At 44.4% G+C, this 24,489-nt stretch overlaps 1 protein-coding gene across 4 annotated transcripts in view; it reads left to right on the top strand.

The window, feature by feature from the left end:
• LOC147883788 (uncharacterized) overlaps positions 1-24,489 on the top strand; it is a 48,922-nt gene that overhangs the window by 13,609 nt on the left and 10,824 nt on the right. The window contains exons 2-7 of one of the 4 annotated variants that reach the window (XM_087399175.1): positions 8,430-8,498; positions 8,704-8,770; positions 8,920-9,000; positions 9,112-9,230; positions 9,354-9,442; positions 9,543-10,925. In XM_087399175.1, the coding sequence (XP_087255301.1) occupies positions 8,430-8,498; positions 8,704-8,770; positions 8,920-9,000; positions 9,112-9,230; positions 9,354-9,442; positions 9,543-10,925 (1,808 nt within the window). Of the gene's footprint in view, positions 1-8,426; positions 8,589-8,703; positions 8,771-8,919; positions 9,001-9,111; positions 9,231-9,353; positions 9,443-9,542; positions 10,926-24,489 lie in introns of all 4 variants that reach the window. The other 3 variants (XM_087399174.1, XM_087399173.1, XM_087399176.1) reach the window with 3 other exon arrangements.

Here is a 24,489-nt window from a genome sequence, read left to right as displayed (position 1 = left end):
TGCCGCGAACTTTGTAGTTCAGATGCGGGAGATGCTAGCGCTTGCGAGAGCTAATATCCGCCAGGCTATGGATAGAGCCAAGGTGTATGCGGATGAAAATCGGTCTATAAGAGTATTTGAAGAAGGAGAAAAAGTTTTTCTCAGAATTCCTTCGCACTCGAAGTCGTTGACTTTAGGAGAGTGTGCTAAGTTATCACCTCGATACTGTGGGCCGTGGTTAATTCTAAAGAGAATAGGCAGTGTAGCCTATAAATTAGAATTGCCATAGGGGTGTAAGGTGCACCCGGTTTTTCATGTTTCGCGCTTAAAGAAATTTTTGCATACAGGTGACTCACTAATCGAAGGTGTGGTTTTGTTTCAGGAGATAGAGGATATTGCAAAGCGCCAACCAACAAGAATCCTGGACCGAGGAACAATGCAGATACGAAATCGGAAGATACCCACGGTGTTGGTTGCATGGCATGGTCAGCCTCTATCGGAAGCTACCTGGGAATCCATATACCAGTTACGGAGAGCTTTCCCAGATTTCATCATCGAGGACGCTGATGCTTGAAGAGGGAAGGAATGTTATGCTCTAGCCGGGATAGCATGACCTCGGATAGATCGGTGGGCATTTTCTCTTAGATGACCAACTTTTGTAATAGTTAATGTGTGTAATTGAAATGGTCAAGAGAAGTAATTGCCAAGGTCCTAGGTGAGGGCGAGATGGCATTGACTAGATAGTTCCGAGTGCTAAGGCCTAGGTGCACCTAAATGTGCAATAATGCCAAGGGGCAAGTGGTTTTTAATGTGCCCCAAGAGAGGGGTAAAAAGGTGCACCAAGTGGAGAGGCTAAATTGATGACATTTGGCAAGGAGAACTATCTAGGGAATTGAGGGTCTCTTGGATAGGTATGAAATAACGTACGTAATCTAACGATTAGCTATCCACGATAGTTTGGCTGGGTGGAAAAATTGAATGCCATCGCCCGTGATTGTACTAACGCAGGAAAAGAGATTCAGGTTAGAGATAGAAGGGTCTAACATCACCTGTTGGTGGACAGCGGTAACACTCACAGTTTTATTAATTGCAAAACCTTACAGAAGGTGGGACTGGTTGCACTGAAATAGATCATGGGCTGAGAGTAGAGGTTGCAAATGGACAGCATATGATCAGTAGATTTGTTTGCGAGGATGCACGAATCAAGCTCTCTGATGATAATGAATTTGCAGGTGATCTCTTGGCATTGGATATGGGCCCAATAGATGCTGTCTTGGGCTGTGATTGGTTGAAATCATTGGGCAAAATCAGCATGGACCTAAATACTTTGTCACTCAGCTTTGTCCACAGAGGTAGACCTGTAACATTGCATGGTATTGCAACCCCTAAATTGCAGGTCATTTTAGCAAGGCAGCTGGCCAGAGAGCTCAAGAGGGAGTGTGCCATCTATGCGCTGAATGTGTTAGTATCTAAGGAGGGCAGCATTCCCCGTGTTGAGGATTGTGATATGCAGGAATTGCTCTCAAAATTCGCTGATGTGTTTGCTGATAATTGCCCCCAAGGAGAGATGTTGATCATGCCATAGTATTGGAGTCGGGTAGCAAGCCAATTAATAAGGCCCCGTATCATCTTTCTAAGGTAGAATGGGAAGAAGTGGCAACAAGAAAAAAGACAGCTCATACCGCATGTGCATTGACTACAGGGACTTGAATAAGGCCACTGTCAAGAACAGGTTTTCAATCCCCAGGATAGATGACCTGTTAGATGAACTCAAGGGTGCTCAATTTTTCACTAAGATTGATTAGGTCATTCTACCATCAAAGCAGAATGAAACAAGGAGACGAGCACAAGACAACCTTTTGCATAGAGAGGTTTATATGAGTTCAAAGTGATGCCTTTTGGATTGACCAATGCACCTGCTACTTTCCAGGCACTCATGAACTAGATTTTGTAGCCCCTTCTTTACAAATGTGTGCTGGTATTTTTTGATGACATTCTCATTTACAGCAAGGATAAGTAGGAACACATCAGTCATGTCCAGCAAGTGTTGGAACTTCTGAGGTTGCATCAGCTTTATGCTAAAGCCAGCAAGTGCACTTTCATGGCTGATGAGGTTGAGTATCTTGGTCATATTGTGAGTAGGGATGGAATTCAGGTGGATCCAGCCCCATTGAATCCCACCCAACTCGGAGGCTTTTTGGATCTTGCTTCTTTTTACAGGAGATTTATTGAACATTTTGCCAAGAGGGCAGCCCTTCTCACTGACTTGTTGAAAAAGGATTCTTTCAAGTGGTTGCAAGAAGCACAATTCAGTTTTGAAGGCCTCAAGTGTTGGATAGTTGGACTTGCTCTTTGCAGTATTGCGGTGGAGGGGGAAGAGGTCTACTCTTGCGTGTTGGGTCTCACACTCTTTGCTCTGAAGGGAGGTGTTGGAGATATCATACTCAAAGAGTGTGTTGGTGTGTAGTACTAGTACTAGTCTATGTGTGTGAGTCTTGTGTAAGTGCCACGTGTCATCATGGGACTTATCCCATATGCACTAGGTGCTAGTGTGTGAGTGAGTAGGTATATAAGACTTGTACTTCAGTTGTCTTGATACACTTGATACACTTGTCTTCATTTGAGCATTATTTCCTGACACCCTAACTCTCTCTCTCTATCTCTCTCTCTCTCTCTCTCTCTCTCTCTCTCTCCCCCTCCCCCCCTTCACCATGTTTTTAACAGGCTTGTAGTTTATTTGTCATTTCCATCATCTATCAGGAGTGGATTCATGGGATCGAGGAACAATATATATAGAATTCAAAGGCAGCTCCCATATTTTTGGAGTTATAGGAGCCTTCAATCCAAGGGCATGCTGAATTTAAGCTGCATAATGGGCTGTTGTACTGCAAGGACATAATTTATTTGGTGCCGAACTCTAGGTATAGATTGCTGATTTTGCACAAAATGCACTCATCTCCTATGGTAGGACATGTGGGTATCACTAAGACATGAAAAGGTCAAACAAAGCTTCATATGGGATGGCATGTGGCGAGATGTGGTCAAATACGTGGCTGAATGCTTGCCTTGCCAACAAAATAAAGTGGATAGCAAATTACCCGCAGGTCTCTTGCAACCATTACCAATTCTTGAGGGCAAATGGACGCACATAGCAATGGATTTCATCATAGGATTGCCTTTTACAGAGAGGGGATGGGACATCATCTTTGTTGTGTTGGATAGAATGACAAAACAGGCCCATTTCATACCCACTAAGACCTGGTATTCAGCATTGCAAGTTGCTTGGCAATTCATTGAGCATGTCTTTAAGCATCATGGTTTCCCTCAAGAAATTGTCAGTGACTAAGATGCAAAATTTATGGGTCACTTTTAGTAGGAGTTATTTACAGCTGTGGGTACTCACGCCTAGCACTGTTTACCATCCTAAGAATGATGGACAGTCGGAAAGGGTGAACAAATGGGTGGAGGAATATTTGAGGCACTTTTGTCATGATACTAAGAAGTCTTGGGATAATGGTTGGCACTTGCTGAATTTTGCTACAATAGTACCGAGCATCTCTCCATTGGCATGAGCCCGTTTGAGGCAATGTACGGATGCGAGGTCCGGATGCCTTCTTCAATTGTTGACATGGCTGTGAAAAATCAGCAAGCATGGAATGACTTGGAGAGGATGGATTCCCTTCTGCAGTTGGCAAAAAAGAATATGCAGGATGCCCAAGCCAAGCAGAAGAAATATGCGGATGAACTCAAGAAATATTTGATTTTCAAAGAGGGAGATTATGTGCATTTGCATTTCCATAAGAACTATTATGCCTCGCTGAAAGGTAATACTAACACAAAGCTTGCTCATAGGTATTACAGTCCTTACAGGATCATCCGCAAGGTTGGAGAGGTAGCATATCAGCTGGAGCTACCCAATACCTCTAAGATCCATGATGTTTTCCATGTGTCTTTGCTGAAACCACATGTGGGACAGCATGTCCATGTTCTTCTTGAGTTGCCACCCATGGATGAGAGGGCCACATCCTCTATGTTCCGGAGCGCATCGTGGGTTTCAGAGACCATGTACTCCGAAACAAGGCCTACGTAGAGTATCTTATCAAGTGGCAAGGACTCCTTGAGGGCGAAAATTCATGGTAGGTAGAAAGCATTGTCCAAGACCACCCCTATCTCCTACTGGGTTGATTAGTAGTTGCTGTTTGCTGCATTTTTCTTTGGGCAGCCATGCTATGAAATTTTGAGGGCAAAATTCTATGGGAAGGGATGGCTGTAGTGAAGGTTAAAAAGGGGCAATTTAGAGGACCTTAGAGGCCTTGTAGGTGGGAAATGTGGAGGGACTATATATAAGTCCCTTCACATTTAGAGGACCTTAGAGGCCTCTTAGGTGGGAAATGTGGAGGGACTATGTAAGTCCCCATCCACCCCCTATTGTACACTTTTTGATGTGACATCTAATCCTATCTACGTCCACCTTCTTCCTCCTATGTGTTGCCTACACTCTCTCTCCCAATCTCTCTCTATCTCTCTTTCCATCACTCCCTTTCTCTCCCTTTACCCCTCTCTCTCTCTCTCCTCTTTCCTCTCCCCTCTCCTCTTCCCCCTTTCCTGCCATCTCCTGGCCTTCACCAACTCAGTCCCTGCCTCCTTCTTTGCAAAAGGATTCCTGAGTAAATAATGCCTTAACTTCTGCACATTGAAAACCATTCCTAGAGCTTCTCGCTCGCTGGTGTATAGTTTGATTCTCTAGGTGTAAGTAGCCTGCTAGCATAATATACTGGATAGTCCAACCGGCCATCCGGTTGTGTTAAAATAATACCCAATGCAGAACTAGAAGCATCCACATGCACATGGAAAATGACATCTCATCTTGGTTGTCTGAGAATTGGAGTAGCCATTGTTAAAATAATACCCAATGCAGAACTAGAAGCATCCGCATGCACATGGAAAATGACATCTCATCTTGGTTGTCTGAGAATTAGAGTAGCCATTGCTCGGTTTTTTAGATCATTGAAAACTATGGTCAACTCGGCATTTCACTCAAACTTAGTATCCTTTTTGTCAATTCATACAAGGGCGCTGCAATCTTAGCAAAGTCCATGGTGAACCTACAATAAAAACTGATAAAACCCAACAAAAGAACATAATTTAGTTAAATTTTGAGCTATTGGATGGCTTTGATTTTACCTGGCTTGGTTTTGATTCCATCCTTAGAAATAACATGATCAAGTAGAATACCAACTCGGACACAGAAACACTCTTAGCAGGGTTCAAAGAGATACCCGCTTTCCTGCATCTCCGTAAAATTTTCTCAAGATATCTGAGGTGATCAATATCCGAGGAATACACGTAAAAATCATCTAAGTAAATTGCAATGAATTCAGTGAGGTAATGTTTGAAGGTTTCCACCATTAACTTATGAAAAGTGGACGGGGCATTCCTCAATCCAAACGGCATCACTTTGGTAGCATAAGCACCCCACTCTGTGATAAAAGCAGTCTTTGATTGATCTTTAGGAGCCACAGTAATCTGGTTATACCTACCATAGCCATCCATAAATGAGTGCATCTCATGGCCTGCAACCTGAACTAAAATTCCATCAGTAAAAGGTATGCATAGGAAATGGACCTGTAACTGTTTGAGCATTTAATTTCGGATAATCCACACAGGCTCGGAGTTTGCCATTTTTCTTAGGCACAACTACAATAGAAAAAAGCCAATCAGTTCGGTCTATGGCATATATAAATCCAGCTTGTAAAAATTGATCCAACTCAGCCTTGACTTGCTTGGCATAATTGGGATTCCTCCTATACCTTTGCTGTCGGATTGGCTTAGCATTTGGAACTAAAGGTATCTTGTGCTGACACAGTTCAGGAGGAACTCCTCTCAAATCTCTATAACTCCATGCAAACACATCCTTGTACTTGACTTCCCAGATTCAACTCTTGTGTAGGTTCTGGAACTAACTGTTCACTTCTGAGACGCTTGATTGTTACTGGTACTTCAGCAATCTCTCTTTCTCCCTCAATGTCCTCTGCTTGGAAAAAGATCCTTTTGTTTAGCAATCTGTTCATCACGCATTTTCTGCTTGATGTCAACAACTACTTGAAAAATGTCTATCTCACCCACAGGCAGGATATGCAACTCCATTAACCGAGATTCAACATCTTGCAGAGATGGATCTTTAACTTCTAGATTCTTGGGACGACAACAACTCGGAACCTTTCGAGGATTGGTCGGTATACACACATCTTGACCTTTTGTCTTAACAGTCATCTCCTCTATACCCCAATCATGGCCCAATCATGGAGTAGTGATGACTGGAACTTCTTCGTCCCAAACTGGTGTATCAATCATAGGCATGGTGGCTAATGTTTGCACTTCCTTGGGTTGCTGGGTGGATTCCTTGATTTGCTGAGCAAAGAAGTCATGACAGTATGAAGCTATTTGCAACAGCTCGGCAAAAGTTAGACTGACTTGCATGTTCTTGAACACTTCCCATGCTTGGGCTAGCTTTGCGCTAGTTTCCAGTGGCATAACAGATTCTTTCTTTAGAGCCAGATCTCGAGGATTCTCCTTGCTCGGTAACAAAGTGCTAGAACTGCTCGGGCATTTCAATTGCTGGTGCTTTTCCTTTCAACTCCCTTGCAATCTTTGCTGCCAACTCCTTTTGTGCCTTCCAATTGATGTCCTTACCTGAAGTGTCAGTGTCTTTGATTGTTGTCACTAGCCCCTTTGACTGAGTTATTACTTGAGCATGAACTATTTCTAGCAATTCAGCTATAACTTCTTGGCATTCTGGATCTACCTCTTTCCTTTCCATGTTATTCTTTAAAAATTTTAAGTGTTCCGCTTGGACAATCAGAACGCAAATGATTTTCTCCACAACAGAAACACTTAATTTTAGACGAATCACTCCTCTCTTTATCATTCTTACCTTTGTCCTACTGCTCGGGACGGGAGGTTTGTCGCTTGGTGCTTAGTTATCAGTTGTGACCTGGTTTGGTGACACTTGTCTATTTTGCCATTAAATCAACAGCCTGAGTCATTGTGGCCAAACTTGGTACATGTATTGCAATACTTAGTCTTGCATTCCTCTTTCACATGTCCACCTCTAAAACACTTGTTACACCACTTCTCATTGTTACTTGGTTTACCTAGGATGCCCAATTCTTTTAAGGCCTTCTTCTGCTCGATTTTTAGCTTATTCTTCTTGACTTGAGTCTCCTCAGTGTCACTCTCAACATCCTTCTTCTTCACTTTGTTTTTCAATCCCTCACTTTTTTCCAAAGCAACAGCTTGGTTTAGCAGGTCCTCATAGGTTTTGGTCGGATTGACTAGACTACTATTGTGTAGAACCAGAAGGTCATAACAATGGTGTCGGGCCAAGGCGTCCCAAAAGATTGGCAGGTGAAGGCCCGTCGTGGCAAATGGAATCCAAGCACTCATCTACGGAGAGTCTGAATTTCGAACGGATGGCCATCTCCTCGATCGAACCACAAAATGAAGGCGAAGACCAACTTAGAGAGTGACGAGAATGTCTTCAGCGTTACTTGACTAGTGTATCTGAAAGAGTACGTCCGGAAAGGTATGAAGCCAAAAGACCGGCTACGGTAGGTGGACAAAGAATCCATCGTCATAAAGATAGGTGTGCTTTTGATGGAGAGAGACGCCACCACAGATATGAGGTCGAGGTCGATGAAGAGCAACTAAGGCAGTGTCAATACTCTGGAATCATTTGCACCCATTGCTGCAAACGGTGCTCGATTGCCACTCCCGCTATCCGTGCTCGATGCTTGGTGATCGCGTACTAGTTGGCCTGACCCGGGGTCAACAAAAGTTTACAGTTACATTGTAACCTTGGTCATGGTTGGCAACATATGAGCAGACTGTAAAGCCAGGCTGGCTGGTCCAGGCAGGCAGCATGCTGGGTGTTGGTTTGGATCCTTTAAGGTTCAACAAAATTATTCTTTTTATTTCCACCTAGCTGGCATGTACAGGCTCTTTGTAAATAAGATTTTGGGTTATTATGTTTGTATCTCGAATGTGAGCTTTCTTATATCGATCTTGCATCATGAGGCCATGGGTTATTCTATAAACTATGGCTTTAAATGAAGAAATGAATCAGAATATCAAACCAGCTTTTATGAATATTGTTAGTGTTTGTAGCTGACATGATTGGTAAAAGATGCTGGGTGGTCATGAACTCAGAGGTTTAATTTGTGATGCTACATCTTACATATCTTATGTTTAATTTGTGATAATATATGTTCCATCTCTCATGTTTTTTGATTGATGGGTTTTTGTATCACCCAAGATCCCCAAATGAATTAAGAGGTTGCAAGTACATAAGGGATGTAGTTTTGAATTTGTACAGTTTGCAAACAAGAATGATTTTAGGGGGTGCTTGCAAATTCATGGAAAGATCGATTTGTTTCTCCATGCACGAGCAGGTGTGCAGGAATTTGCAAGTTTGGGGAAGGGGGTGGTTGTGCCATCCGACTTTCGGAGCCATTGCTCAAGTATCGTTCATCAGCTGAACTAAAGGAGACATTGCTCCATGAAATGATACATGCATATTTATGGCTGACGAGAAAAAACCATGACCATGAGTAATTTGTCATTCAGCCTTCATTGACTACTTATGCAAATAGCAGCACTGCGCACTGATTCTTCTTAAATCCTAATGAATTTGGTGTGGTATGGTTTTGTATATTTGTAATGCAGTGATCATGGACCTTGCTTTCAAGCAGTGATGCAGGAAATTAATACCAGTAAAGTTTTGGATCATCAGGTTATCGATTTGAATTTAAGGCGGAGTTCTGTAATTCATATTTCTGCCTCTTGTCTACAGACATTAGCAAATTTATTTATTGCCATGCGTAAAAACATATCCCTGTTATGAGCGGATCTTTCATCTGAAACAAGAATTTCAACGTGTAGAGACCAGAGGCAGGTTATTGCATCACCATATATCATAGCTTCAGCTCAGAGGTGGATAATTATCGACGTCATCATTGGAAGGTCAGCAAGATAGCGTGGTGGAAGAGTCATACCACCATGTGAGTTGAATAGTCCTTGAACCTTAGAGTCGTGGGGTTAACAAGCCATTGTTAATGGCTCTGTGTTTTGCAGTGTACTCGCTGTGGGGAGGTAATAAAAAGGGCTATGAATAGGCCACCTTCACGAACAGATTGTATTCATAAATCTGCAATGAGTGATGCATGTGAGCATGAGCAATGCCATTGGCACAGGTAAAGGGGGATCTCATTTATTGCTAATGATGAGGTAAGGTTAAGGAGAAATTGTAGGCAACTTAAATGTTTGATTTATGCCACTTGTCTTGCATAAAAGGACGTGTGCCTGCTGATGTGCAGGCACAAGCGGCTGTGTGGAGGAGAATATGGAAAGATAGCAGAGCCTGCAGGTTATCAGGACCGACGGAAAAAATCTAGCAAACTTTGTGGTAGTATATTTGTCTCACGTCTACTGAGATTTCTTGCTGAACAAGTGCTTTAAGGATATGGCACACTATAATCTAAGAAGAGTTTGGTTTCTCAATCCAGGTAAAGAGGATGCTGAAGCCAGCACTCTGTCAGCAGGCAAATTGGATAAACAAATGGGAAGAAAGAAGAAAGGTAATGTGATTGAAATAGATGCCGATGAGAGCAGGAACAAAGGAGAGTTGACACATGCTCGGGTCTCTAAGACTGGTTCTCTTGAGCAGTTTTTCCCTGTCAAGCAAGACCGTGACAAGCAAGAAGAGCTAACAATTGCAAATACAGATATCGAATATTGTGGAGTTTATTGTTCAGAAAATCAAATTGTAGAAGAGTCGGAAGAAAAAAGTGCAAAAAGAAGAAAGGGGGATGAGAACGGGAACACTGAAGATGAAGCTGTTCCCAGGGAGATATATCAAGAATCAAGAGGAGTCTTGGGGAAAAGGCAGGAAAGAACTCCATATATTGAACTGTGCAACAAGTCGCCAAATGATTGCACAGTGATCATAGCGTGGAAGGGTTGGTGCGCTTTTGAAGGTGAGGAAGATGAAGACATTGTGGAAGCATTAGTCAATAAGAGAAGACAAGGACGGATGGTTCAAGTCAACATTAAAACTGAATCCTTAGAGGTTTCTATGAATTCAGTTCCAGATCCTCATGATAAAAGAAACATAACCGAGTGGAGGGAGATGGAACAGGACAATGAGAGGAGGTCAATGCCTTTGGGAGTGACTAGTCCTGTTCTGTATGCAGAAGAGTCAACGGAAATGGAACATGACAATAAGAGCAGGGCAATGCCTTCGAGAGTAACCAGTCCTGTTCAGTATGCAGAAGAGTCGATGCCACTTAATTTGGCTTCTCAACAGAGGAATGACCCTAACATGGATGAATTGGAAGAGATCTTGAAAGATTCGAAGAATCTTAGTTTTAATGAGATTAAAAAGACAGATTCAGAGGATGGGTGTGTACACCTCTCTCTTTCGACCCCTGTTGACAGAATTCCTGTGAAGACAGATGTAGGGATAATAAAACATCAAGAAGAGGATGAAGGAATGACAGTAGTGGAGTCTGGTGACGTGGTCAGAATCCCTGAAGTTTCAAATAGTCATGTGAGTTGCCCAGAGACATTTGCATATGCCTCTACTTCAAATGAATATAAGAGGAGTGACGCTGCCAGAGCTGTGGTAAATTTTATGGTCAACAATGAAGCCAACATCATTGAGATCAAGGCAATGAATGAAAAAAGCTACCCAAGTGATGTGCATGAAGTGGAATATGGAATGTATGATATTGCACATACTGGCAAATTCTTGCCAATGCATGGCCATGGGAGAGTGGGTGGAGCCTCAGAAGCAATAAGCGAAGTGAAAACCAATGTCAATTGCTTGACAAGGGTTAAGAGAGTTAGCGAGTTAAGAGAACAAAAAGATGGTCTTAATACCAGTGCAGGTAATCAAATAATACTTTTTCCTTTTTCTTTCTTATATGGCTTGGTTCCCTGCATTTTCATGCTATTGCATTGTGGATTATCTTTTGATAATTTGTCCTAAGTTAGCAGGCTGGAGGTGTTTGGTTGGTTGTAAATTAGCAGATTATTTGTGAACGCTAGGATAAAATTGGAGATTGGAACTTTGTAGAAGGCTTAAGTTGTTTTTGAGAGAAATCACCTGGCATTATTCAGCATTGTAGAGTGTCGTGAGGGACACTTTCTGTTGGCCATCCTTGCCCTTAAGGTAACTAAGCTTTGAGGCAGCTAGCTCCCTTTGCATTTATGTTCGATTAGATCGATAGATGAGGCAATACTCACACTAGCTTGCGGGAGCTACTGTGGTTTGTGAAAAACCAGACTTTTTGAGAATGCAAATGTGTGCAATGCATGCAGAATTTGAATGCCAATTGGCCCTCCAATGGGGAAGAGTGCCCTTGTGAGAGTACTTGTTTCTATTTCGACCTACATGAAAGGTGGGAGAGAAAGAAAGAAAGAAAGAAAGTTTATTAAAGTCTTCGGAAGACCGATGGGTCTATGAGACTGTGAAAATTCTGATACAACAAGCTGTGGTAGTGGAGCTACTAAACGAGCGTCCATACCAATGCAAAATGCAAAAATGCAGAATGGCAGTACTAAGTTCTAAGTACAACATAGTCATGTCGATGATCGACTATATATCAGTCTCAGCATCGTCATCAATATCATCATCATCATCGGCAGCAGCAAGATATCAGGATGGATGAGGCAGTGGAGGCATGAAGTCGGCAATAGAGTGTTGTCGGCCAGTCAGAGGTGTGGTCCTGGCACGTCTCCTGGTCGTAGCTCTGCGTCTAACCAGGGCTACTGTGACCCTCGTCGATCGGGCTCCGACTCTAAAGAAGGAGGGGATGCCCCCAAGTGTGATCTGTGTGTCAACCCTCTGTCTAAGTTGTTGGGTCACAGGCTCCGGGTCACGGTCATGTCGAGGCCTCGTCTCGTGGGGGTCCATGTGATCTAGCTGAAAGAACTCCGTGATAGAGCTTTGAGAGGGATCAGCCGAGGAAGAAGTGTGCTCCTGTCTCTGTGTTCAAAGTATCCTCTCACGGTGTCTAAGTGCCTCATGAATGAAACCTGCCAAACACCGTTGGTCGGGGTAGGAGAGGAAACAGGCCAAAATCCCATAACTATCCCTGAAGAGGCAGTGGAAACGCCCTCGGATCCCATAGTACACAGGACACCTGAAGATGAAATGTTCCTCTGTCTCAACTTCCTGCATGTCACACAGTGTGCATATGCGCCTCTCCCTAGGTAGTCGCTCTGCTGTACCGCTCTCGATGTGAAGTCTGTGTGAAGAAGACCCGAACTGCCCAACAGAGATCCTCAGTGAGTGGGGTAGGTGAATCTGCGTGTATCCTGGTGGGTCGATGAAACCCTCCGCTGTGATATGTAAGAAGTGATCTCTGTAGAAGCTAAGCTTCACTGGGAGTTCACTTGGTCCTAACGAGGTCCGAAATGTGTGTAGCTGTAGTAGATCCTCACGAATAACCTGGTTGACCTTGTGTGATAAGAGGGGAGAAAACGGAGCATCCATGCTGTATTGGAAGGGAGGTAGTCTATCCATGTGGAGCCCCAATCGCTCAAACCATCTCTCTGTACGTGCATACCAGCACCTCTGGTCTCCTCTTGCTATAAGTGCCATAGAAGAGGATAGAGCTATCCATGGTAGCTTGCTATGCCCCGAGGTATAATCCCCATATTCCCTAACTCGGTACAGATATGTGATGACCTGAAATGCAGCATCTCGCTATCTAGCCCTGCAATATCCATTTGGTATCTCGCTATCTGGCCTTGCAGTATCCATCTGGTGCCAAAGTCACTCCCCCACTCCTGGATCTCCTCTGTCTCCTCAAAGCTTGTGAAGAAACCTATAGATTTCGTCGAGTTGATCCGTGTCCCCGAGGCCTCACAATAAATAGCCAGGGCGTCCCTGACTCTCTCTAGACTCGCTGTGGTGCCCTCAACATAGAAGGCCGTGTCGTCTGCAAACTCCCCAAGTAGCTCCTGCTCCTGTCTGATTGGGAGGTCTGATTGGGAGCTTCAATCCTGTGAGACCCGCGACGTGTGATCTCAAATAGTAGCCCAAAGCCTCTGCCACAAAGAAGAGGAGGAAGGGAGCAAGTGGGCAGCCATGGCGGACTGAGCGAGAGAGAGGAAAGGCCTCGCCTGTGTATCCTCCGATAAGCATCTAGCTAGAGCTCCCTGCATATAGCCCTCACACGGTGCCGTCTCTGACTGCTTCCAAATCCCTGCCATGACCTGTTGAATCTCCTCGCCTCGCAGGAGGTCCTCTGGAATGCGGACCCCCTTCTGGGGGAGACCTCGGCGGGGCTGATCCAAGTGAAGTACCACTGGAGAGTGGTCTGACATCGTGGTACCTACCAAAATCCCGGTAGATCCGCCTCTGTGTAGTGTCCAGCCCCCAGCATAGAAACGGTCTAGTCTCTCTAGCAATCCATCGTGTCTCCTCTGTCCAAAAGAGAAGAGAAGGATGCCAGGTGTCTTCTGAATTCTGGCTCTCTCCACGGGTCTTTGCCACTGATCATGGAAATGAATTACTCCCAGGTGCTATGCCCTGCTGCTGGCATCTCAGAAAAAGTGGCTCCATTCTGCTTATCTTCCCCAAACTCCAGGTTGTTGAAGTCACCTCCAACAATCCAGGAGTCTACATCCGGAAGACACTCTGACAGCCTCCTCCAAAAGGCCGGGCGGTGCCATCTGCACGTTGGGGCATACACGTTCAGGATCCTGATCCTAGACTCTCCCGTCCGAACTCCCATCCAATCAGCCCGTTCTGGAATGAGCTCGCCCTGATCGTAGACCTCTGGGGCCAAAGTCTGTGAGACTGAGATGCAGACCCCTCCACTCCGTCCTACCGAAGAGGACCACTCCTCTGGACCTCTCCTTGGGAGAAGGTGATGGTGTCGTCTGATGTCTGAAGCTGAAAACATGTGCTCGTGAATCATAAGGATGTCCACTGTCCGTTCTACCACTGCCCTCTGCAACTCGTGCCAGAGTATCAGGTACTGCGGCTGGCTATGAACATGGTCGTGGAGCCTGTGTATGTTCCAACTCACTATGGTCCAGCTCATGAGGACGGGGGAGTCGGGAACAAGGCTCTCCTGTGAGTGGGTGCCTGTCCCGGAAAGACTGCTTTGTGTGATTTTGCCGGGGGTTTAGAGGGTGAGTAGTCAGTATCTGTGCATCACCATACTAGTGTGGAAATTGGCTCAATACCGATCTTCCGTGCCCACGTCATCATGAAGGAGGCTTCCACCTCGAACAGCTCCGCACACTTTTGGAGGGGCCAGAGGTGTGCCTGCTCCACCACCTTTGCCTCCAGCGGCAATTTGATAACTCCTGTTGCCAAACCACACATTGGCTCCTTGTGCGTGAAGCTCAACAGAAAGTTCACCTCTGCACCATGGGCGTACCAAAGGTCTAGTCCATGTGGCCCCATCCACTCATCCATCATGAGTGTAATTTGATTCCCAAAATAGCATCGAACACCTCTGGGATCCATTTCTCCACCCCTGTGGAGGCAAACGAAAATCTCCAAACGGGGTGTATCGGAGATCCCACTGCACTGTTCAAACCCCCCTTTCAGAGCTGAAGTACCATGAGCGTTACCTCCAATAATAGAGAATAAGAGTCCGGAACCTCCAGATAGTTCAAGGGTCCTAACCTCCAGAAGTCCCGCGGTAAGGGATGCCCAGGCTGGAGGTTAGGGGACGCTGACTGGGAAGATGAGCCTGGTCCCTCAGGATCCCTCCCTGAACGGGCCTGTTGCTGCGATGAGGAGGCGGAAGGGGGCATCATCGTTCCCTTGTTGCCAGCTGGTAGGTGTGTCGAAGCGGAAGAACCTGCTGCTAAAGTGGAGAGGGGGACAGTAGGAGAGGGAGTGGGGGGGACGCGAGGGATAGAGGGAGGGGGGCGGGTGGTGAGGGTGGCTATAGGAGGGGGGACTGGGGGGGGGGGGGAGGGGGCGGGGGGAACCCTGGAGGGGGAGGGGGAAGTGAAGATGAGGAGGGGGAGGGGTCTGGGGGGGGGAGGAGGGGGAGGAGGAGGAGGGATAAGGATGACATCAGGTCCCCCCTGCTGATCTGGCTCGCCAGGGCTTTGGATCAGCTCCTCCGCAGTCCTCATCGAACTAGCGACTGTAGCTTCCGCCATCACCGCGTCTGGAGCTCTTGGGGCTCGCTGCTGCTGCTACAAGGGTGGGTGCGGAAGCTGAACCTCCGAAGCTAAAGGATCGGCAGAGTGGGCAGTGGCCCTTGCTATCGGAGGAGGTGGCTCCTGCTGATTCTCCTTCGAGGCCTCTCGGTCAACCCTGTCCCTCTCTTTGCGATTGGCCCTCTGCCTACGGCGTTTGTGGATCTGCAGAGGCGGCGGGGAGGGCGGGGGAGTGCAAAGGGGGCGGAGGCAACGGGGCAGCCAGGGGCGGCACGGCATCACGGGGAGGAGCAGCTCCTCAGTCATGGGGAGCAGGGCGGGCGCGGGCGTAGGAGGGGTGGCAGGAGCAGAAGAGGCAGCGGGGAGGGCGGGGGAGTGCAAAGGGGGCGGAGGCAACGGGGCAGCCAGGGGCGGCACGGCATCACGGGGAGGAGCAGCTCCTCAGTCATGGGGAGCAGCAACTCCATAGTCTACGCTGAGTCTCGACTAGGGGATTTCTCCCAAAGGTCGAAACTTCTTTGCAAAGTTTAGGCCAATGGAAGTACCTCTCAATATTGTCAATGGTCCCTCTAATGCCTCTATGTCCATAATATGGACTCGCATATAACTCACTCATGACTAGATACCGAAATGTTTTGGGTATCACATATGGCACGTCCCAAAAATAAGTATCCATCCACGATGGAATAAGCCTCTAAAACCCTGACCTCATTACATTGAATCTTCCCATAAATGTCAGCGAAGTCCTCATCGAAAGGATTAGCTTCAACCATTGCTCCTAATGATTTCTCCTTGGGGCCGTCTACTCGAAGGTAGGGATCATTTCCATAAGTCAATCAACTGGAGCTGAAGCAAGAGCTGAGACCAATGATCTCTTTCAAATGCCAATATATGAGTGCATCTAGTTGTATTATCTCTAGGTTGAGGAGCATCATTAAAATCTCCACGTATGAATGCATGATAACGCCAAGGATAACTCTGCATGTCCTCCCAAATTTTGCCTCTAGCATGAGATGATTGTGGAGCATAAAATGAAGCAAACTCAAAAATCTCTCCCTAAATTAAGCACTGCACAACAATCCATCTTCCATAGATGTCATTAAAAGCCACTGCAGGCTGCAATTCATGTCTCACCAAAAAGACAACTCCTGAAAAAGAATGTTGTCCAACATAGAAATTATCATAACCATGAAAGTGTCCCCATGCTGTCCTGCATACATGTGCTGATTGTGCTCTTGAAGAGCTTCAGCTACTAAATTCTCCTTTCCTGGCTGATCGAATATATTCAGCCCATTTGATCTGCCTTGAAGAAACAATGGGTTGAGAAAACAAGTGCTTGATACTTTGATGGTCAGTCTTAATCTTGAAAGCAGAACCATATAAATAATGCTTCCATAACTTTAAAGCATGAATGACTGCCAGTAACTCCTTCTCATACATGATATATTTCAATTCAGCCCCTTGAAGTTTTCTACTCTCATAAGCAATGGGATGCCCTCCTTGCATCAACACTGCCCCAATCGAGGTACCACTCGCATCCGTACATACAATAAAGAACTCTTTGTCCATGTCCGGAAGTGTTAACACTAGTGCACTGACCAATGTTCTCTTAAGTTCCTCAAAAGCTACTTGGTGAACCTCTCCCCACTCATACAAGGAATGCTTCTTCAACAAATCTGTTAGTGAAGAAGCAAGATGTGCGAAATTCTTAATGAATGTGTGATAATAACTACACATCCCTAGGAAGGATCGCAGCTCATGTATATGTTGAGGTATTGGCCATTCAATTATGGCCTTGATCTTTTTAGGGTCAACCCGAATTCCCTCAGCAGACACAATGTGTCCCAAATACTCTCTTTCCGTCTTGAAGAACTCACTCTTCTTGGTATTTAGGAACAATCGATCCTTCCTTAGGAGCTCCATCACCTTAGCAAGGTGATCCTTATGCTCTTACTCATTCTGGCTGAAAACTAAAATATTGTCAAATAAGACTATGACAAAGTTTCCCAAGTAGGGTCGTAAAACCCTTCTCATCAGCCTACTAAAAGTGGTTGGAGCATTAGTTAGGCCAAAAGGCATGACCAAAAACTCATAATGTCCAGTGAGAGTGCGAAAAGCAGTCTTATGTTCATCCCCAGCTTTCATCTGAAGTTGATGATAACCAGATTTCAAATCCAGTTTGCTAAAAACTTTAGCACCTTTACAGTTGAAGTACCTCAGAAAGTGCCTAGTGTCCCGAACTTTGTGGTTCAGATGCGGGAGATGCTAGCACTTGCAAGAGCTAACATCCGCCAAGCTATGGATAGAGCTAAGGCGCATGCAGATGAAAACAGATCCGTTAGAGAATTTAAGGAATGAGAAAAAGTTTTTCTCAGAGTTCCTTCACACTCTAAGTCTTTGATTGCAGGAGACTGTGCTAAGTTATCATCCTAATATTGTGGGCCGTGGTTAATTCTAAAAAGAATAGGCAAGGTGGCCTATAAATTAGAATTACCACAGGGTTGTAAGGTGCAACCAGTGTTTCATGTTTCTCGTTTAAAGAAAATTTTGCATACAGGTGACTCACTAATCGAGAGTGTTGTTTTATTTCAGGAGATAGAGGATAATGCAGGATGCAAACCAACAAGAATCCTCCAACGAGGAACAATGCAAGTACGCAATCGGAAGATACCCACGGTGTTGGTTGCATGGCATGGTTTACCTCTATCAGAAGCTACCTGGGAATCCTTATACCAGTTACAGAGAGTGTTCCCAGACTTTATCATCGAGGACGCTGATGCCTGAAGAGGCTGGATTTTCTTGTCTATAACCATAGTTTAGCTCAAACGGACTGAACCCTGTAGAGGAATGTTTTCTATCATTGTAGGCAAATTCTAACAGTGGCAACCACTTATCCCATGTATGTTGCCTCAATGACACACATGCTCTAAGCATATCCTCTAAAATTTGATTGATTCTTTCCGTCTGACCATCCGTTTCTGGATGATCCCCACTACTCATTCCCAACTTAGTCCTTAGTGTCTCAAACACTGCAGTCCAAAAATGATTGGTAAATTTGACATCCATGTTTGACACTATGGATTTGGGTAATCCATGCAAACGAAATATATGTTTAATAAACAAATCCGCCACTTGCAGGGCGCTAATAGACTCTCTAGTTGGAATGAAGTGAGCCATCTTGGTAAGACGATCAACTACCACAAGGATAGAATCATATCCACCTTGTGTCATAGGCAGACCTACAATAAAGTCCATGGAAATGCTCTCCCACCTACCTAGTGGTATTTCCAAAGGCTGTAAAAGTCCGGGTGGCTTCACCCGCTCTGCCTTCCTTACTTGATACGAAAAACAAAGTGTCGCATATTCATGAATATGTTTCTTCATTTTCGGCCAAAAGAAATCTTGCTTCATGAGATCATACGTTTTCTCGACTCCTGGATGTCCCACACATGGGCTATCATGGCATTGTTGAATGACTCTCTGCCTGAGATCATTCTGATTAGGTACTACTACCTTGCCATTTCTTTTCAGCATACCATCTCTTATGGTATATCTTGCATAAGTTTGGCTTTTTCTGGATGCTAGGTCACCCTTTTTCCCGGGTTCAAATACATGAGCCTTAGGCCAAAGGCTCTAGACAAACTCGTCCACCTTTTGAGTTTCTCTAATTTCGGTCATTAGAGTACTCTCTAATACCGTGAAACTCATATTATGCATAATGCGTGACAACGCATCAGCAACTTTATTATCCTTCCCTCTTCAGTACCGAATCGTCAAGTTAAACTCCTGCATGAGTTCTGCCCACTTAGCTTGGCGGCCTCTCAAGTCAGGTTGTTTACAAAAATGTTTCAGAGTATCATGATCAACATCAACATAAAACTCTGATCCATATAAATATTGTCTCCATGTTTTCAGAGCATGGATAACAGCATACAACTCTAATTCATGAGTTGGCCAATTTCGTTAAGAGGGAGAAAGCTTCTTGCTTTCAAAGGCTACTGGCCTTCCCTCTTGGAGGAGAATTGCTCCTACCGCAATGCCACTTGCATCGGTTTCAAGGAAAAACGGTTGTTGGGGATCAACTATTTTTAACACCGGTCCTGAGACCACAACTTTGTTTTATGGTGTTAAAACTCTCCTTTTGATTCTGTCCCCATATAGAAGGTACTTTATCTGAGGTCAGATCAGTCAATGGTGATACTATTTCAGAATATCCTTTAATATGCCTTCGATAAATTTGAACAAATCCCAAGAATGATTGCAAAGCGGTCAAACTCTGAGGGATAGGCCAAGTCAGTATCGCAGCCACTTTCTTTGGATTCATTTCTACCCCCTCAGGAGTAATAATGAATCCTAAATATTCAAGTCTTATCATACACAGTACAATTTTCTTTTTATTTACATAAAGATTGGCTTTCCTCAAAGTATTTAACACTATTCTTAAGTGTTCGTGATGCTCAACAATAGTTTTGTTGAACACAAGAATATCGCAATAAAATATACTAGAAACTTTCCGATATATGGACATAGTAAATCGTTCATAAGCATGACGAATGTAGCTGGAGCATTGGTGAGTCAAAACGGCATTACAAAAAACTCATAATGTCCAAACCTGCTTCTAAAAGCGGTTTTATGCACATCATCGGCTCTAATACGGATTTGATGGTAGCCACATTTAAGATCTATCTTACTGAAAATTACGGCCCCATGTAACGCATCTAGCAAATCATTGATCCGAGCCATCGGATACCTGTGCTTAATAGTGATATTATTCAATGATCTGTAATCTATATAGAGGCGAAAAGTATAATCTTTCTTTTTTTAAAATATCATTGGCGAAGAAAAAGGTGAGAAATTGGGTTGAATCTGCCCCAGCTTGAGGTATTCTTCCAGTTGTCTTCGTACCTCTGCTTCTTCAGTAAAACTTAATCTATAGGGAGGTCTATTTGCAGGTTCTACCCCCGGGATTAGTTCAATCTTATGCTGAACATTCTACCCTGGAGGTAACCCATAAGGTAACTCATTCCTAAAACAATCAGAGAACTCCTTTGCTATTTGATCAGCCAGCTTGGCCATCTCTCGATTTTGGGTAACATCAGTGCTAGCCGAAGAACCATCAATCGGCTCTACCGATGCTGTACAAAGAAACAAAAACTCTTCTTGAGCTTTTCGAACTTCCATGACAGAAACCAGCGGTCCTTGAGCTATATCTTTTTCACCTCATAAGACATACAGCACATCATTCATCTTGAATTAATAAATGTGCTTTTTCCAATCTATGGTTGGATTCTTCCTAGAATGCCAAGCCTTACCTAGGGCTATGTCTGCGTGAGCAAGCTTTGTCATTTCAAAATCAAGCTTCTCGGTATAGTCATGAATTCGAAGTTCCAACTGGGTAACCCTTTGGTCCCATTCTTCAGGTGAACTTTCGTCCGCCATTCTGACTGTATATGCATAGTCAGATGGGCTAGTCTTTAATTTCAGCCTCTTTACAAGCTTGGAGTTAATTACATTGTGTGTTGACGCTGAGTCAAACAACACAATGACATCATGATTGGCTACTTGCCCTTTCATCTTTATTAACTCCGTATCGTTAAAGGTTGTATACCCCGTTGCTGCGGGCTTTGATAGGACATTATCAGGTGCACTGGTTACTAGCTTAGCAACAGACACACATAATAAAACAGGTATTGACCTTTGAGAAGATCCCGCTACCTGAATATGCATCTGTTCTGCTCTGGGTCTTTCCTCTATTTTCACATTGCATTCTGAGATCACCATCTCAGCCATCTGACGATCCTTGTTTCGTGGATAATCTTTCCATTGATGAGGCTGAAGGCATCCAAAACACAAGCCTTCTCTCCTCGTTTTTTCTCTTTTCTCTGGGTTCAAAGAAGACTTCGACCAAGCCCGGGCTGCCATTGGTGTTACTTTCCTTTTCACTTCAATGGTGGTACTTGGTATAGGAGTCTCTTCCACTAGGCTGTGAGGCATTCCCTTTGCTAATCCACTTCTTCTTAAACCCAGTTTTCTTCGGGTACTCATACCGAGTCCCAACCTGCACAAACCCACTTGGTCTGTTCCCTTTGGCATCCTCATAGTTCAGGGCTATGGCAATTGCTTCATCTAGTGTGTTCGCATACTTAGCCGGAACTTCCATCTTGATTCGATCATTCATTCCAAAGATAAAATCTTTTACCTGGACTGACTGAGGTAGAGGTTCATAAACTTTCATTACACTTTCTCTGAACTTATCAGTGTATTCCGCCACTGATAAATTTCTTTGACGAAGGTTTCGATATTGATCCCAAGCTCGGGATGCTTCGTCAGGAGGTAAGAAGTGTTTTCTAAATTCTTTTTAAAACCCCTCCCAAGTAGTGGATGCCACTCCATCTTTGTGCTGTTTTATCCACCACCTATCCGCTGCCTCATTAAACATATGGGTGGCCTCGCGGATTTTCTTCATATCATTCCTGATTTCACAAATGGCGAAGGCCTCATCCCATTTGTGTAACCAGGTCTCTATGATATCGGAACTACGGTCATACATCCGACCAAAATACTTTTCTGGCCTATAATTGGCAATATTAGGCACCTTAGCCCTCCTAGGCTCGACCGTATGAACACTGGATTCAGGCTCCATTGGAGCTTTACCCTTCTCTTCACGAGATGGTCTAGCAGACATACTATGAACCATTTTTCTAAGCTCGGATTGCCCTACATTTGCTTGCAATTGTTGTGCTAAAATCTGTTGCAAGGCATCCTCCAATAATGCAATTCTACCAGACAGTGTATGGCCTGCTGGGCGCGACACCTGCAGGGTCGTTCGGACTCCCGATTCTACGGATCCACCCTAGAAGCTTCTTCTTCAACTTTCATTTAGGTCGATGGGTGTTTTTTAAAAATAAAATAAAATAAATAAAACACCGCCTAAAACTGTATTTACAAATTGCTTTTCAATCTCACAACCACAAAAGGTGTCTAAACAGGCGTAACCATCAACTGAAAATAGCTGAGAACCAAGATGAATATCTTTTCCCTATACTAGGGAAATATCAGCAATCTCAAATAACTCAAACACCGAGGGCAAATAAACTAGCATATACCCCAACAAAATGTAAAAGGCATAGAAAGCTCCTTGGTCATATTTTTGCTGCATGAAGAGATCAACTAGTCCCTGTAAGCCACTCCCAATCTGTATTTATAATTTGTCCTGCAACCACCTGCCTTTACGTTGGATTCAAGAGAAGATCAGCCATTATAAACAAATACCCAGGCTCCAGCCTCTCTTTTATTACTGCACACGAGGGTCCCAACAGACTAAGGTTGGTGTGTTGCTAAACAATAAGTTGTGCAATGAAGCGATGAACAGCCATGTGGGCATAGCACCCGTCAATCACGACAATCACGAACAAGTTCACCAACCACCTGCAAACTAACACTATAACAGCGACGTGAACTCTTGCACCCACGCAATCTCTATGGTCTGACAGGCTCCCTACAAGGCTCTCGACCTAAAGCAAGTAACTCTGAGGCACACGTAATTTATTTTTTGACGCAATCCCTTGGTTACTCTCAGTCGTCAATCGTGACATCAACAAAATGACCGGGCTTGTCAACGAAGGGCTAACTCCATCCTTTAGCACAAGATCGCAAAGTTCTGCACCTTTCAACGTTTGCCCAAGCTTAAGGTGGATAGCGATAGAGAGCTTCTTTTTCAGACGTACACTACGCAAGCGTCATGCATATTCGAGGTAACAGTTCCAACCACCTGATACGCTTCACCCATCGCACCCTCCTTTAAAGCGGACAAACCTTTCACGTCCGGATTTTCCTGCTTGCATTCATGGATATTACGATCATCTGCCTTTCAAGATAATCTTGACATCACCCCTCTGGCTTCCCAACGCAGGTGCCTTCATCTATCGCCATATCAAAGATTTAATTCGTCATTCAAACCTTCCGAACCAATATTTGCATACCCGTTTTCCGTGAGCGTTCTAAATTTCCTGAGCTCGGAAGTTTGATACGACTAAACCATTAACGCCGAATTTTTCCTGCAAATCATGGGCGTAGGCATAACTATGTTCCACCCAACCAACCCCTACTGTAGCTAGCTCCAAAAAGATACGTAAGTAGGAAAAAAACTTGCATGCTATACATAGAGCCCACATATCCCTAGATGGATCTAGTCCGCCAAATGTCATCATTTGAGGGCATCCCCTAAATGCATCATTTATCCCTCTCTTGGGATATCATTGAAATCATTTGCCCCTTGGCACCTTTAATGCATTTAGACCCCTTAGCCTTAGATCCACCTAGTCTTGTGCCATGTCACCCTCACCAAGGACCTTGACCTTGATTCCTTTTAATCATTTACGTGAAGCCCAAACAAATATAATACAAACATCGATCCTTTAAAGGAAAATGCCCATTGACCCTTTTGAGGTCATGTTACCTCAACTTGAGCGTAACAGTGACCCTAGTCCCAAGCCCTTGAGGCCCTTGCCCATACAAGCACTGTCGAGCCCTCCAGTTTCCCGCCTTGTGATAACCAAGCCGAGGGACTTTCGTAATTATGGTTGATGTAACATCACCTCCGTGTGAACGAGATCTTTAACTGTAGAGACTAGCTCTATGTGTGTGTGTGTGAGAGAGAGAGAGAGAGAGAGAGAGAGAGAGAGAGAGATGATATGGTTGTATTAGAGTCTGTGTGAGACCCTTCAGGATCTATGGGAGTGTGATCACTGTCAACTAATAGTGATCCCTTGCAACCGGCGTGAAAAAATGTTACAAACTGGTTATGTAGTGAGAACTTGTTGAGCTTACTTGCGTGCTAGCACCCGCACCTTGTTGCGATGTTCCAAAACCTCTTTCAAGTAGCTTCCTAGATTTTTGGCTGCTCCAGCAGATTTTTTAAGCTATATATGCTGCCCTCATATCTTTCTCAGATTGTGTTTAAGCTCTGCATCTTAGGAGTACATGCTGCTCATCTTCTACCTCCCCTGTGGGGTAGATTTTGCAGATCCTTTCTTCTTTGGGGTCCTGGGTCTTGCCCACCTACCCCTCTCCACCTCGAAAAGTTCTGATTTTGCAGATCAGATGTCTTTTAATATTGATATGTCATCCCTGAGGTATTTCTGCATTCCATAGTTGTCCATGGAATTAATTTCCTAGTCAGAGCCGCATTTTCGCACCCTGGTTTTACCATAGTTTCGAAGATACAAATGTCTGAAACATTTGCTCCTTAAATTCCTCTCAAGAGTGAATAGTGATTCCCTCATGTTGAAGGTTTCTCTACCAGGAATGAGCATA

Source organism: Dipteris shenzhenensis, chromosome 27 (genome assembly GCF_047967505.1).
Source record: "Dipteris shenzhenensis isolate YYH24624 ecotype China chromosome 27, Dip_SZ_1.0, whole genome shotgun sequence".
NCBI classification, from domain to species: domain Eukaryota; kingdom Viridiplantae; phylum Streptophyta; class Polypodiopsida; order Gleicheniales; family Dipteridaceae; genus Dipteris; species Dipteris shenzhenensis.
Note: the sequence above shows the minus strand (reverse complement) of the source record. Positions and strands in the feature narration are given on the sequence as shown.